The sequence below is a fragment of the Fukomys damarensis genome, unplaced genomic scaffold, assembly GCF_012274545.1.
Source record: "Fukomys damarensis isolate Sample0158 unplaced genomic scaffold, DMR_v1.0_HiC HiC_scaffold_39, whole genome shotgun sequence".
In the NCBI taxonomy this organism is placed as follows: domain Eukaryota; kingdom Metazoa; phylum Chordata; class Mammalia; order Rodentia; family Bathyergidae; genus Fukomys; species Fukomys damarensis.
Genome location: NW_022900951.1, coordinates 111,807,781 through 111,823,074, shown reverse-complemented (window position 1 = coordinate 111,823,074; position 15,294 = coordinate 111,807,781). Strand labels below are relative to the sequence as shown.

The window sequence follows — 15,294 nt, the reverse complement described above, 5'->3', positions numbered from 1 at the left end:
TTACTCTCCAAAGCACATTATTCTCTAGATTTTCCTCCCAAGATTTTGCTTATCTATTGTTTTCCCCAGGAAGCAACTTGTTCATTTGCCTTGATGCATTTTTGAGGAATATCCTACATATAGCTGTTTCTTTACCCTGTGAGAATTTGAAGTTATGTCAAGCAAAGGCAGTTAACACCTTTTTGTCAGTCTAGGGATCTCTGAGACAGGTTGAAATGTACAAACACAATTGCCTGGGAATAAAGTCTAGGCTTTTCTCACTTCAGAAACAGGAACCTATACATGGAGTGCAGGCTGCCACCTGCTAAACCACTGTCACGCCATGAGGGAGGGTGGGCAAGGGTAAAAAAAAATTTGGTACTGGGGATCAAACTCAGGTCCTTGTACTTAATGAAGCAGGCAGCAGAACCACTGAGCCAAATCCCGTCCCCCAATTTTATTTTTGAAACAGGGTCTCACTATGTAGTCCAGGCTGGCCTTGAACTCACAGTGATCCTCCTGCCTCAGCCTCTTGAGTGCTGGGATTACAGGCATGCGCCACCACACCCAGATAAGGATAAATTTAAATATCACAAAACTCTCCTGCTATGTTTCTATGATTTTTCTCATGATTCAGCATTCACTTGGTTGCTGTAAACATTAGACTATATTTCAGAGTTCCAGTGAAATTGACTCTGACAGTTTTTCCTCTTCAGTGTTTCTTGGGAAGGACTAGACCTCAGAGTACCCTTTCACTAACATCAGTCAGTCCCGTGAGGGATGTTTGTTAGTTTAAATCTTTATTTTAACATCTTCATTCGTTTAGTAGTGTGAACTTTGTTCTCTGAAAGGAACAGAATAACACATCACGAGAAACGTGACTAGAAACATTTCTATCATTAATAAACTTGTGAAAACCGATAAAATGATTTATTTAAAATATCCAAAGTCAAAATCTCTTTGAACACTTACATTTTTACAAATACAAACATAATAATACCGCTCCATATAAACTTTTGTATAAACATTAAAGGAAATATACACATTTTTTTTTCTTTTAGTGCTTCCAAAGCACAGAATGTACAAGTCCACCTGAAGACTTTTTGTTGTCACATGTGAGAATAAATGTCCAGGGTTAGGGCAGTCTCAGGTGCACTTTGTAATTTCTCTAGACAAAATAGAAGAGAGATGGAGGTAGATTGTTTGGTGACTCTCCCTGCCCCTTCCCAAAGAAAAATAAGTTACCCAAATAGCAGCTTCTTACTCTGATGCAAACTATACTGAATATTGCATGGTTTAAAAGGCACAACTAGGGATGACTGAAAACTCTGTTTAGCACACACAAAATGGCTGCTTTGATTCTGCATGCTTATTCTTTCTAAAGGACATGGTAAGAACATTTTAAGTAGTGCTTCACTTGCTGATGTGCCCTCTTCATTCTGGACCTGCTGGGAATGGCCAAGTTTAAATGAGTGAACCCTCATTACCTATTGTAGGGGCAGCAGTGTTTTATGAATTTATTACACTGAATTAACAGCACCAATTCCTCAACTGGGAAAAGAAACAAACTAACAAAAAAACAAAACCAAAAATGGATACTTTCAACCAAAATTCCTAAGGCAAAAGCCCAAATTTTACTAAAACAAAATAAAAAAGTTCCACCACTTTTTCTTAAACTATAGAAGGTGATGCTCTTGACTCAAACATTCTAGGAGGCTTCAGCAATATCCTGTTCCATTCTACAGCACAGAAAACTTGTCCTTTTTCTTCACAGGCCTTTGCATTAACATGATGATCTGCTGTTTATGTTATTAACATTGTTGTGAAGATAATGGGAATCTATTTTTTCTAGAAACTTCTCCAGGTACTGAATTAAGACTCGTCTTTTAAACCTGAAAGTAGAGAGAAATTTGATTAACCAAAAGATACTTCCAACATTTCTGATGTACAAGGCACAAAGGCAAGTTTACAGTCTGCAAGGGAAGATAAAAATTTCCCTCACAGAAATACTGGCTTAGCAAATACTGATAATCCCAACTGAGAACCCAAGATTACATTAGTCTAGGATGACGAAGGAACTGGACTCAGTTCATAGATAATTATCTTTTTGTCTAAACATCTCTGGAGAGATAGCCTTATCTATGGTTAAGGACCAAAGTTTGAGAAAATCAAGGCGAGCTGATTCCTTTCTATGTCCTGCAGTGGGGCCCAACTGTTCAAACAAAACCCTGAAGCATTTCTGTTTATACTGACCTCGCAGCTTCCTTGATGGTAAATTCAACAAATTGTTTCTGTATCTCCGGAGGTCCCTGTACTTCTTCAAGTAAAGTGAAAATTCTTTCATACTCTAAAGATAATAAAATAACCATAATATTTTAAAGAATACAAATGGGAAATAAAATCAAATCATATCACATCCTCAATAATCATTATTCATGGCAGAAATTCAGATATAGTTGGTTTTTAAACACTCAAATCAAAATGCCTGCACATATCTACTAAGCAAACTTGTACACATTAACCAAATGTAGGAGCTAAATAATGGCTACTCAAAGTTGTTTTTATCCCTGAAGACTGCAAATACATTACCTTATATCTCTTATTTGCACTAAAGATGATGAGATGGGGAGATTAACTAAGTCTGTGTATGCGGGTTCAAGAATCATTTTAAGACAAAACAGTAAAGATGAGCAAGAAAAGAAATTAGCAAAGGAGTAGAGGTCAGAGAGCATAAAAAATGCTAAAGCTGCCGACTTGAAGCCAGAGGAAAGGGCCACGGGTCAAAAGGGTTGCCCATAGAAGCCGAAAAATGCAAGGAAACAGAGTCTCCTTGGAGCCCCTACAAGAAACAGTGACCTGCCAACACCTTCATTTTAGCCTAGTGAAAAATATTTTCACCATTCTGAATTCCAGAACTCTATGATAATAACTGTGCTGTTTTAAGCTACTTATTGTGAGATAATATGATACAGCGGTAAAAGGAAACTACTACAAAAAGAGGCAAAGGTGACTGTATCTTTTTTTTTAAAGCCAGAGGAATTGCTTTAAACTATGTCAAAACCCAGTATTGTCCAAAATAGCATCTCAAGAAGTAGCTTGAATTTATTCTGAACCATAGGGTGAGAGAGCTCCCACCGTATTTTGGATAAATGTTCCTTCACTACTTACTTCGTCCAAACTTTCGAACTTCCTTCATTAATTGGTGTTTTATATCAGCATTGATTCCACGCGCCATCGCAGGGGTAATTTGCAATTTATTTGGCACAGTTTCCGAAGTAGATGGTACTATGACATTTTGGTTATCTACAGGCAGATTGCAGCTTTGAGCTCCTCCTACAAGAACATTATTCCCAGCCTTGTGAATCAGTCCGTCTTTCCTGAGACTACTGCAGTCATCAGACAGAGAATCCAATTGGTTGGATGGAAGACCATCTCCTGCCACATTCATACGCTGTGCTGGAGCAGATTTTGACAAAAGGCCATCAGATGGGGTCTGCCCATTTTCCATCTTCTCCTCCTGGACATCATGAACGACAGTGGCATCTGGGAAGCAAATTAAGAAGTTGAACCATGAGATGAGTAGATTCTGTCAACCCTACAAGCACATCACCATGTGCCTCAGTTTTGAAAGTTATTTTATGAAGCAGAAGGATGTACCAGGTAGAAATGTGAGACTCCTCAAATTGAACTGAAGAATTTAGTACAAGACCACCTTCTTCCCTCTTGCCACTATGGATATATAGAAACTAAAACAGCACAACTCAGAAACACTCACAGATGCTTGGTAATCATGGTTTGCAAGGTGAAAGCAAAAAGCCTCGCTTGATGTCACAATAACCAGTCACATTTAAATAGCCATGCTTCCCTGAGCTGGAAGGCAGACAACTTGTATACACCACATTCTGCGTCCCATCTGTATCAAATATTCAGAGAAAACAGAGGCGTTCATTGGGGATGAATATTCTCCTACTCCATCACAGGAAATCCCTCTGTGTATGATCCTCTTATTTTCCCTTTCTGTGTGAAAGAAGTATATTTCCTTTTACTCTCAGTCTGTCATCTCTGTGTTATTTTACACATCTTCTGCTGAGCCAGGATCTGGGGATCAGCAGTGAGCAAGACAGAAACTGTCCCTGTCCTTATGACATGCACTTTGCATGGGGAAGAAGGTAGGAGGGATATGAGAGGAGGCCCCAGAAGGGGTCTCCAGGGCCTCTGGAGGGTGGCAGGGTGTTTTGGAAGGTGTTCCCTGAGTAGAGCCTGAGGAGGAGATAGAGCAGCCCGTGCAGATGCAGAGACAATGTTGCAGGCTGTGATAAGGGCAAGGGGTGGGGCCAGAAGGAGCTGAACCAGGGGCCATGGAGTGAAGGGCAGAGGCAGACAAGAGCGAGGAAGAAACTGCCAGGACCAGGGGAAGGAGCGGATGGCAGAGCCAGGCCAGGCTGAGCTTGTGGACCACAGTCATTGGTTCAGGTTTTGTTCTGCATGCTTAGGAATGTGGAGGTGAGGTTTTCAGGATGGACACAGCCTGACCTCATTTCCTTGCCCACGTGCTCTCTCTGGGTGGAGGGTAATGAATGGTTAGGTGCAAGAATGGGAAATGGGGAGATCAGAAAACAATCTATGAGAGGATTGAGAGAAATGGTGGGATACAGGGATTATACTGAATGTCAAGTTTCCCCTGGACTTGCCAAATGGATGGAAGTGAGAGAAGGATAAAAGAAAAATCATGAATGAGTCCAAGGCTTATCACCGGAACCAGTGAATAAGTGCTGGTGCCAGAGGTATGCGTGGGCCAGCAGGCTGTCACTCGTGAGAGTGGACTGTGGCCAATTCTTCCTGACTCTGATTCAGTAACTTTGGGTACAGAGCTTGGCACTGATAATATTAGCATTACTTACAGGTAGGGAAATCTGCAAACACTGCAGTCTAGGGTCTGCCTACCTTTGCAAAGTGCACAGGTACTGTTTATTACCACATCACTGGATGGTGTATTAACTGCCATGTAGAAGGATGTCAGAGCATGACCTGTGCTTCCACTGAAACCCATGAAACATATTGAGTTTTATATGTCTATTAGACAACTAAGGAGATGCCATGTTCGTGGTTAAATCAGAGTGTGGATTTGAGGAGCAAGTCATTGTCTAGAGGTATAATCAGAGCTGCTGAAATAGAAATCAAATTTATAGCCCCAAGATTGCATGGAATTGCCCAAGGAAAGAGTTCACTGAAGAGAAGAGGTCTTGGGACTAAGCTCTGGGGCCCTTCAGCATCCAGAGGTTGGAGAGAATGGGAAAAACAGAAGAACAAAATAGAAAGGAGCCACTATGATCGGATAAAACAAAACAAAACAAACCAAGGTATCTGGGAACACAAGAAGCTTTCCACGGAGGAGGAAGTAAATAACTGTCAAACGTTGCTAGAAGGAATGGCAAAGTGCAGCAGACTCTGGTGATCCTGGGAATGGTTTCAGTGGGGCCAAGGAGGAAGAGACCAGACTGCACTGGATTAGAGCATGAAAAGGTGACAGCACAGAAAGCAAATACAGATCCACCATCTTATCCCATTCATTCTGTCTGCCTTGGAAACCTGCTTCGAATGGTTACAGTAAACATGCAGCTCTGCTTCTTCATCAATTACTGATATTTACTTACTTACTAAGCCGTGTTTTACTCACCAGTTACACATTAATACAATGTGTTAATTACTATAAAATTGTGATCTTCCCCCCATACAGATTGGTTCACTTTTGAACCAGAGTTCCTGCTTCCCATAAAGCCTGTTGTAGCCACCACACAGATTATTATTCTAATGGTTTGCTTAATGAAAAATAAAAGTACAGAGAAGAGCACAAGAAAAGGAAAATACAGTTATTGAGCATCTTACGCTTGTAGGAGCCGTAAGGAAATCACAACCACTACTCTATACCTGAATGCACAAGAGTGGGTTTCAGGAGGTTTGGGTAAGAGGGGGTCCATGAGGCCGAGAGTGGTCCCTTTTCATCCACGTGGTTGGTCACAGCAGGCGGTGTTTGTGGTTTCCTCAACAGCAGGGACGTACTCCGCCTTCTCTTAGATGACCCAGGACTGGGTTCTCCAGGACGTTTCAATTTGTTTTGTGGCCCTGCTACAAATTCATCTGCTTCATCAATCATCATTCCCTGGAAAACAGTGAGCACATTCCATTAAAGGCAAAAATTTGACTGTCTAGAAATTTTTGCCTTCATATGCATAAACAACCAATCGTGAGTTTTAAGATTTACATAAGTCAGTTACAGGCTAAATATTCACCAACTCTGTTCTCAGAAAATGCAATTCAATTTTAATCCTGTCTAGGAAGGGCAAGGAAGAACTAACACACAAGGTGTTATCCAAAGCCAAACATATTATAGCAATGATTAATTGGAAAGCCTATGAGCAGCTCTTATCAACCCAAATGGGATAAATGCGCACAGTTACCATTTTGGAAAAATATTAGCCATTTTGCACTAAATCATCAGTAGGGGAACTATGTTATATTCTCCTTCTGCTGCTTTTGTGCTTTGAACTCATCATTTAAAAAAACACACTGCAGTGATACGTGGATACCCATGTTCATAGTAGTGTAATTCACAATAGCTAAGCTCCAGAAACAACAGAGAGGAATGGCAACACTTACATGAGACATCTACAATATAAATAAATAAGTGAATAAAATAGAGGAGAGATGATAGGAAACTAGAATGTAGGTTCTTGGAGGTAGGGAAGGGGCTCAGGGGAAGGGGAGGAAAGGGGCTAAAGGGATTGAAGAACATGATCAAAATGGGTTATACACTTATATCAGCTTCCCAAAACAGACATCACTATTTTGCATTATATTATAAACATGCAGTAAAAAAAAACATTAATACTGTACAGAATGCTGCCTGTAAATGGAAAAGGTTCACCCACACCTCAAATATGGATTTATTTTATTTATTTGTTTGTTTATTGGTACCGGGGATCGAACTCGGGTCCTTGCACTTGTGAGGCAGGTGGCAGAACCACTGAGTTAAATCCCTGGCCTTCAAATATAGATATAAATATGTTCATCTTAGTGCTGGGCAGGGAATGAGGAGCTTTTACTCTTTTACTTAGATAGGATGGTAGACAGCAGTACAGAAGGCTAGCTGAGAGCTGTTCGTGTCCAAGGATAACCCAAGAATATGTGCCCTATTATTTGAACAAAATCATGATAAATGGCCTTTCCAAAGGATTTTCCCCCATACACCATACATAAAGGGGGAAATATTTTCACTGAGCATTTGCTACATGCCCAGCAATGTTCTAAATAGTGTTCCGTGTACTAACTCACTTAATATTCCACAGAACTCAGTCAGTTAGGTATAATTATTATCCCTTGGGCTACATATGAGGAAACCAAGGCAAAGATTTTTATTTTTATTTCTATGTGTTTGAGATACACAACAATTAATTTGTTTTTGGGAAATGGTGCATACATATTGAATCTTGATCATTTTTGAACCCCTTCCCTAGGTCTCCCTTCTTATCTCCAGAAAGCTTGCCTCCCTGTTTTCTACCATCAAGGTATAGAAAGCTTCAAAAACACTCTAATTAATTGAGGAGTACAGTGGTAGCTGAATCCAGTTTTGTTATAAAAACATCACTGTTTGGTCTGCGCCTTAATACTCATGGTCTTCTCCATGAGCACAGCTATAATCCCATTTGTTTTCATGCTTAAATGGTAAAGTCAATATATCTTACACATACACACATGTGCATATACCCTATATCTACATCTCTAGTCATACAATTCAAATCAAGTGAAATCACCAACCACTTCATATTTCAATGGGCACAGTCATCACCGTCTAGCATAGGGCATGTTCAACCTATTGCCCTGAGGCCACTTGTCCACTTGTTTTTATTATTTTTTGCGGGGGACAGGATCTCCCTGTGTCATTCAGGCTGACCTTGAACTCACGGTGTTCCTCCTGCCTCAGCCTTCCAAGTGCTGGGATTACAGGCATGCACCATCATGCCTGGCCACTTGTCCACTTTTTAAAAATGTTATAATAACAAATATAAAAAATAAAGGAAGTTTTCTTACTTATATACACGAACTTCCCTCAATGCAACCCAGGTAAGTCAAAAGGCTGGACACACCTAGTAAAACACTACAGATCTAAATCATGGAAATAAGAGGAAATAATTGTTCATCTCAATATTAAATGCACTAGTGTGTGGTGCTGGGAGTGCATATCGACTTTGGAGCCAGAAAGGCTTGGGTTCAAAGCCTGGCCTTAAAATCTGTACCATAGTGTTTTGACACTTGACTACTGTAAGCCTTGATTTCCTCTCACTAAAGAACAGACAATACCATTCATCTTGCAAAAATGGCTATGTATATTAAAATATAATCACTTAACACACCAGGCCCCATTAGATTCGAGAGTCAATAAATTAGCTATTAGTTTTCAGCAACACACTTTTGTATAAAGAGACTTCCACTTTCCCTCCATGAAGAGCCCTGGTGTCATATTTTAGCTTTGAGTTGTACTCAACTTGCAAAAGGAACTATGGCAAGAATTTTATAATTTAAACAGAGATAAAACTAGGAATCCTACCTTTTTATCTTGCTTAAATGGATTGCCAAAAGTATGCAGTCTTTTCGGTTGATCTGGGTCAATCTCTCGAAGTGGAGAAGCCAAGGTCTTCAGATATTCCTGATAGTTACCCATTTGTGCAACTGGCACACTATGAAGGGAATCTGCAAAATCACCACCACAGAAATTGATATGACCCAAATGCATGGTCCTTTTGAGAGGACAAGATCATTATCTGGTTCAGCAATGTATATCTCAGATGAGATTGGCCAAGTGCAGGATGGTATGGCTACAGACAGCAATGTTTATCTCAGCAGCAAATCAAGTCTAAAATCTCCAATCTGGCATTCTAAAATCTAGAGTCACCTCTCTACATCTCAATCATTACTTGGTCTATCATTACTACTGCCTTTGGTCTCACATTACCAGGACCAGAATAATTTATTTACCTTCAAATTGGTTTGAGAATGAGTTGACCGCCTTTGTGCCCTCTCCCCACCTCCAAACACTATGCATCTTGTGCATTTCAAAGAGCCTAGGCTCCTTGGCATTCTCTCACCATGTGGGAAATCTTCGTTAGTGGGTCTTAACTTCTGAGGATTTGATTAAATATTAAGGCCCTCTTTCTGGAAAAGCCCCCACATACACAAAAATGCATTATTTCAGAGGGCTGGCCAGGCTTAGATTTGCTCATTTTACTTGATAGGTGATTCCAAATAAAATTAATAGAACAATGGGAAATTACACCCACAATTCTGGACACTATTAGTTCATTACTTTCATATAAGTGAGTTACTGTCCATTGAATTCATCACAGTGTCCAGCTGGTAGCGTGCCTGAGTGTTCAGTTTGGGAAATCTGATGGATCTAGGTACTGTCACTTTCCAATAGAGTAAATCCGGACAAACTCCTAACATGCTATTAGTTTCAATGCCCATACACTTGATATAAAGACATTATCTACCTCCAGGCGCTGCTTGATGGACATAAGAACTAAAGTGTGACAGTACAGGAAGTGTGGTATATGTGCTGATTAATGCATACCTGCCTTTAAACTTAGAAAAATAAACTGTCTAAGGGGATACAGAGGTATAATGAAAACAAGCATTATGTCCATTAAAGAATTAGGAAATAACCTGCATGTTATGCAATAAACACTGCCATGTAAATCACACCTGGTGTTTTATTAGTGAAAAGTACTCCATTGTTTATTTACCTTCATCTTGTCCAACAATAAACTTGTGTGTTTTCAGTAGGTTGGATCTCATTCTGGTCAATTCATCCAATAGATCTCTGCGTGGAATATCATAAGCATTTCTATATGTCTGAGGTTTCGAATTCTATTTGAAAGGAGACAAATAATTTCACTTACTCCCAAGGCTTCTAATATTGAAATCTAATACTTGGCCCTTTTAAAATTGTACTGAAGAGAGCTATATTTACTATAAATAACTAACTATAACACACCTACAAAGTACCCCTTATACCATTTAAAACCCCAAATCTGGGGATTTACATGTTGGCGGCCGTGCTGGGCCACTGCTCATGAACTGCATTGGTTCCCCAGGTAGCCATGGAGGTGGACTGCTGTCACCTCCCTGGACCACCGCAGGGGCTGACCCCTCAGGGAGTGCAGTTGGGTAGTAAGAGTCCCCCTGGAGTGACTTAGGGACACCCTGCTCCACCAGGCTGGCCACCAGCGACTAAGAATGGTAGGGCACGGGAAAGCGCTCATCAGAGGTTCTCGCTGGGCTGCCCCAGACTTTCGCCAAGCTGCATCACTGTCTGATCCTCTTCTTCCCCATCCTCCCTCTACCCACTCTTTTCCAACAGTGCTTGGCCTGGACACTTCCCTGCCTGCTGCAGTTCCCATTCTCCTTTACCTCCCACTGGTGTTACCAACTTGCCAAACATATCTTGTACATTTTATTCCATGTTGGCATCTACTTGTGGGATAATTCCCAAACTGCTCCAGCAATAACTACTAAGGCCAAAATAAGATTATCACTATTTCAAAACTAAAGCAACAAGAATAACAGAAATGTACTACTAGACAAGTTCAAATAAATAAAAGCTTTTTGTGTCACAATTTACCTTGTTTAAGAGCCCAACTTGGAAGCCAGAAAATTCTTTCGTATTCAATTCTGTCAAACTCAGTGTAGTTTCTCCTGTGATTTCTTTCAATAGTTTTCTAAAATTTGTATTGTGAGCCAAGGACAAGTTGCCTCCAGAATGATTTTTCACTTTGATACCCATTTCCTGGGGAGCTTTCTTCCCCACTGATGCTAATACTCTTTCTGACTCTAGTTTGGTCTAAAATGAAAGTACATGGTATGTTATGAAAACATCTACCATATCGCTTCATTTTTACTACTTAAGAAAGATAATAATTTAAGGACCCCACAGAACAATTTTCAATTGCAAATCACAGAGAAACAAACAATTAAACATTCTCCTGTGCTTCTCTGTACTAGCACAGCAAACAGAGGGGGCTGGAAAGACAAATAATACATTTTTTTCTCATGTCTACTGTCAAAATTGTGATTGAATCATGGAGAGAATGGCAACCATGCATAAGAATTTCATTCTTAAACATTTAAAAGCACTTTGTGATACTGAAAATCTAGTCTAAATCAACATACTCATTTCAGACTAGACATAAAGGTTTAAGACCCTGTATTTATACATGTAAATTAGTGTTAAAATTCAGATTAGGTAGACTGGAATTATATTTGAATACAAAAAATGTTTTATAAGGTAATGCTTAACTGAAAAAATATTACCAAGCACAATTTGTAATGTGTACTTAATAAGCTTCTCACTAACTTTCAAAGAAAAATCCCTCTTAGTAGACATTACACTGTATTGATTAATTTTGCTTGAGAATGACAGCAATATATTTGGCATATTTTACATTTTATATACACGGGAGATGGTTCAAAGAACACTGGTGACATAGTTATTAAATTAGTAACTAGAAATATTATAAATTAGTAATGATCATTTTTTTCTAAAAGAGAAAGTGCTACCAATGTCTAGTAAGCTCAAAATAATTTGGGTTTTCTTGTGGTTTGGTCAGAGATATTTATTTATTTTTCTAATTCTTGGAATTAAGTATATGTTAGCTCTAAAAATTTTCATAAGTCATGAAATAGAAGAGCAAATGAGAAGTCTGTTTCCCTAAATAATTGTGAAAACTCACTTATAAAACTACACAAGCAATGTGCCACAGAAGGTACCAGAATTTGCATTAGTTTCAATTCTGTTCGCTATTATTCCTGCTGACACAGCCTTAAAGGCTTAAGGTAACTATCAGATAAAAAATAAATCTATATAGATCAATAGATAAATAAATAACATAAATAACCAAACCAAAACATTTAGAACAACAACAAAAAAATCTACTAGCAGAAAGGAATAGGGGTTAGAGGGACACTTGGTAGAGCAGAAATCTGGGTTTACTTTCACTTTCTTTTGCATTTATGAGCACAATGAACTGGTAGGAGCTAGTAAGCTCCAGACTATATTTAAGATATTGCCAGTTCCTACCTAGGCGTGTCAGCATCCCACGTGAGTCCCTTTGGCTCTTTAGTAAAATCTGACACTCTACTTAGTAATGTCACTTTTCCAAAGGCCAAACTTTCAAACATATCCCGCTTGAATCAGTATAGTCATTGAAAATGCTACTATGGTGCCCTACCTTGGAATATGTTTGTGCCCAAGACAGTAAAACTGCTGCATTGATTTGTCACATAACACAATTTTATGGCAGTAGAGCTTAACTCAACAGTTCCCAAACATTTTTATCCTACAAGAATGGGCTAGGAAGAGGTGAGAAGTATGATAAGGAGGGGTGAGTGGAGGATGAGGTACTAATAGAGAGGGGCAGGCAAGGGACAAGGTGAATAATGGTAAATGAGGTGGGCTATAAAGGAACAGATGGAGGGCAAGAAGAGAGGAGGCTGAACTCCCCTCTCCAGGTCTCCTTGGGGCCTATCACCCTCAAGGTTAAAGAACATTGGCCTCATATCCTCCATCTCCAGGGAAAAAGCAGATGGTCATTTATCTAAGGCCTAGTATGTAAGTGTTAGTCCTTCATGTGGTGCCTGAAAACGGACTTCAGGCAAATCATTTACTCACAACGGGCCTCCATGTGCTGACCTACAACAGGGAGATGTTCTAGCCCAAAGTGATTTGAGGAGAAACTAGGTTGAGGATAGACAAAATGTGACCCATGAGAGAATTCTATTAGGTTTCTGCCCCTCTTAGGCCACAAAATATCAGCCAGCTTTTAGGTAGGACAAACTGGCAAGCAGAAGGAGAAATGGCACAGCATCGAATGATACTGACAGACCCTTAACTGCAGTTTAATGGTGAAGCTAGAAGCCATAGAGAATCACATTACTACTAATCCATAAAGTGTAGAGATATATATACATTTAATTTGAAAAATTACAATTACACTAAAGAATAAGGAAATGCACTTCTGAGGGCAAAGGATTTTTGTTTGTTTGTTTTTACCAATACTACCTGTTGGCTGAGTTTTTTAAGGTAAGAGATAACACTGTAACTAAGTCCACAATCTAAATTATCTGATATCAGATTTGGAGCTCCCATCATCCTTAGTGCTTTCTTTAATGGCTATAAGGAAACAAAATACACAACAGTAAGAATAGAATAAATCTTAAAATACTCAAAGTTCAGTTATAAGGGGCAAAAGGATATGATTCATTGCTTAGAAGTCAAGGTGCCGCACATAAAACCAAACATGGAACATTAAAAAGTGGCAATGAAAATAGCAGAGAAGTAAGAAGCAGAAAGTAAAAAAATCAGAAGAGAGTGGAATAAGAAGAGCAAGTAACAGCAAGTTCAAACAAGTAAATTGCTTTCGGTCTTAATTCCCAAATCACAAAATCATTTCACATTGCATTTTATCGCGTATCCCATTCCTGCCATGGTCAGTACCAACACACCCCAATTTCTCCTCCCAGTTAGACCAGTGGTCCCATTGAAGATTCTGCCTTTTCACCTCTAGAAACTTAGCTTCTTGCAAACAAGGCCATGATGCTTTACAGTGCCTCCATTTCATAATGTGTCTAAGACACATTTAGCAGGCAATAATAAATGGGGATGTCTTCAAATTTTGTTTTCAGAGGGAAGCCCCATACTGAGGATTTCTAGAGTTAAAAAGGGAAGTTGGAGTGATGCCTAAATTAAGACCTACTTAGTCTTACATTCCAAAATTACAATTTCATAAGGTTAGTTTTAATAAGGGAAACATAGATGTGTTTAATGAAAATAACCATGGCAGTTAAAAGAGACAAAACAGAGTAAACAGTGCTTTTTTTGTGCTATCATGACATCTCGAAACTCTTACACATGGTTTAAGATGACAGTGATGACACAAATCTTTGTAAAATAACAAGATGACTATCTTAATGCAAGAAGAGAGCTTTTGATTCATTATTTCACAGGACAAGAATCATCAGTTGACACAGTTAACACATATATACATATAAATACATACTAATAAGTAGTATGGAGGAAGAGTTTTTAAGTAGCTGTCAAAAGCCTGTCGCCACTTCAGATTTGGCTTAAGCTTGTGAACTTTAAACAAGTCATCTGAAAGAGAAAAGGCAAATAAAACATTCCATTATTCAGGCAGTAAATGCCAGATCTAAATTAAGCAACTCACACCTAGAAATCTCAGGTGTTCATAACATTACATAAACATTTCTTTGCAGTTTGTATTTTTCTGGTGGTTGAATTTACCAAAATTATGTACATTGGTCCCTCACTTATAATGCTTTGACCTTTGATTTTTCAACTTTATGATGGCGAGAAATTAATGTTTGGGAGAAACAAGACTTCAGGCTCCGAGTCTGGAACTGTGCTCACTCAGTCTAGCAATACGAAGCATGATCTCTCACAGTGCTAGGTAGCAGCAGTGACCTGCAGCTCCCAGTGAGCCAGGCAACCATGAAAGGAAACAACTAATACAGTGGCTACAGGAGCCCTGTGTTGCTAAAGCTATGATGGTGATTTGGCTAAGAGCATTAAATGCATTTTCAACGTACAGTGGGTTTAGCAGAATTAACCTCATTATAAATCAAGGAGCATCTATATTGTATTTTCCTAAAAACTAGTTCCATATTTCTCTTCTACCTATAAAGCTACATAAAATACTAAAATACTGACTTATCCACTAGTAATATTTTCCTGACCTGTTGTATTGCTAAGTTTACTGTAATGATTTTTCACCTTCAGGCATATTCATAGTCACTGGAGCATGGAATAATGTTTCTTTCATTTAAATATACAGGATGTTATTCTTTGTGCCGAAAGATCAAGGTAAAGAGACTGTATATGAGAAAAATGTTAAGCCTCTAATTGCTATGCAATGATAGGCAAGCTCTAAATTATTATTTTGGATTCTGCATAACTGCCTCATACTTTGTTTGGCCATGTCTCCATCTCTTCATTTCTTTGATTTCTATACTCCATCTTTTTTTCGGTGGTGGTGGGGTATATAGTTCTGAGGATGGAACCCAAGGCCATGTCTGTGAGTTACATCCCCAGCCTCTTTTTATTTTAAAACAAGGTCTTGCTAAGACATTAGATTGCCCAGGCTAGGCTTGAACTTGAGATCCTCCTGTCTCAGCTTCCCAGAGTGCTGGTATTACAGAAGTGCATTACATGCAGCTTGTATTTCAGTTTTTTTTTTTTTTTGG

The 15,294-nt window shown here is 39.1% G+C and overlaps 1 protein-coding gene across 4 annotated transcripts in view; it reads right to left on the bottom strand.

Moving 5' to 3' along the window:
* Positions 1-959: 959 nt before the first annotated feature.
* The window catches only part of LOC104875077 (integrator complex subunit 6-like), a 58,525-nt gene continuing 44,190 nt past the window's right edge, over positions 960-15,294 (bottom strand). For 2 of the 4 annotated variants that reach the window (XM_033760293.1, XM_010642443.3), the window contains 9 exons: positions 14,091-14,185; positions 13,094-13,204; positions 10,658-10,876; positions 9,780-9,903; positions 8,585-8,727; positions 5,908-6,139; positions 3,148-3,522; positions 2,233-2,326; positions 960-1,871 (listed from right to left, as the gene is read on the bottom strand). In XM_033760293.1, the coding sequence (XP_033616184.1) occupies positions 1,763-1,871; positions 2,233-2,326; positions 3,148-3,522; positions 5,908-6,139; positions 8,585-8,727; positions 9,780-9,903; positions 10,658-10,876; positions 13,094-13,204; positions 14,091-14,185 (1,502 nt within the window). In that variant the 3' untranslated portion in view covers positions 960-1,762. The remainder of the gene's footprint in view (positions 1,872-2,232; positions 2,327-3,147; positions 3,523-5,907; positions 6,140-8,584; positions 8,728-9,779; positions 9,904-10,657; positions 10,877-13,093; positions 13,205-14,090; positions 14,186-15,294) is intronic. The other 2 variants (XM_033760294.1, XM_010642453.3) reach the window with 1 other exon arrangement.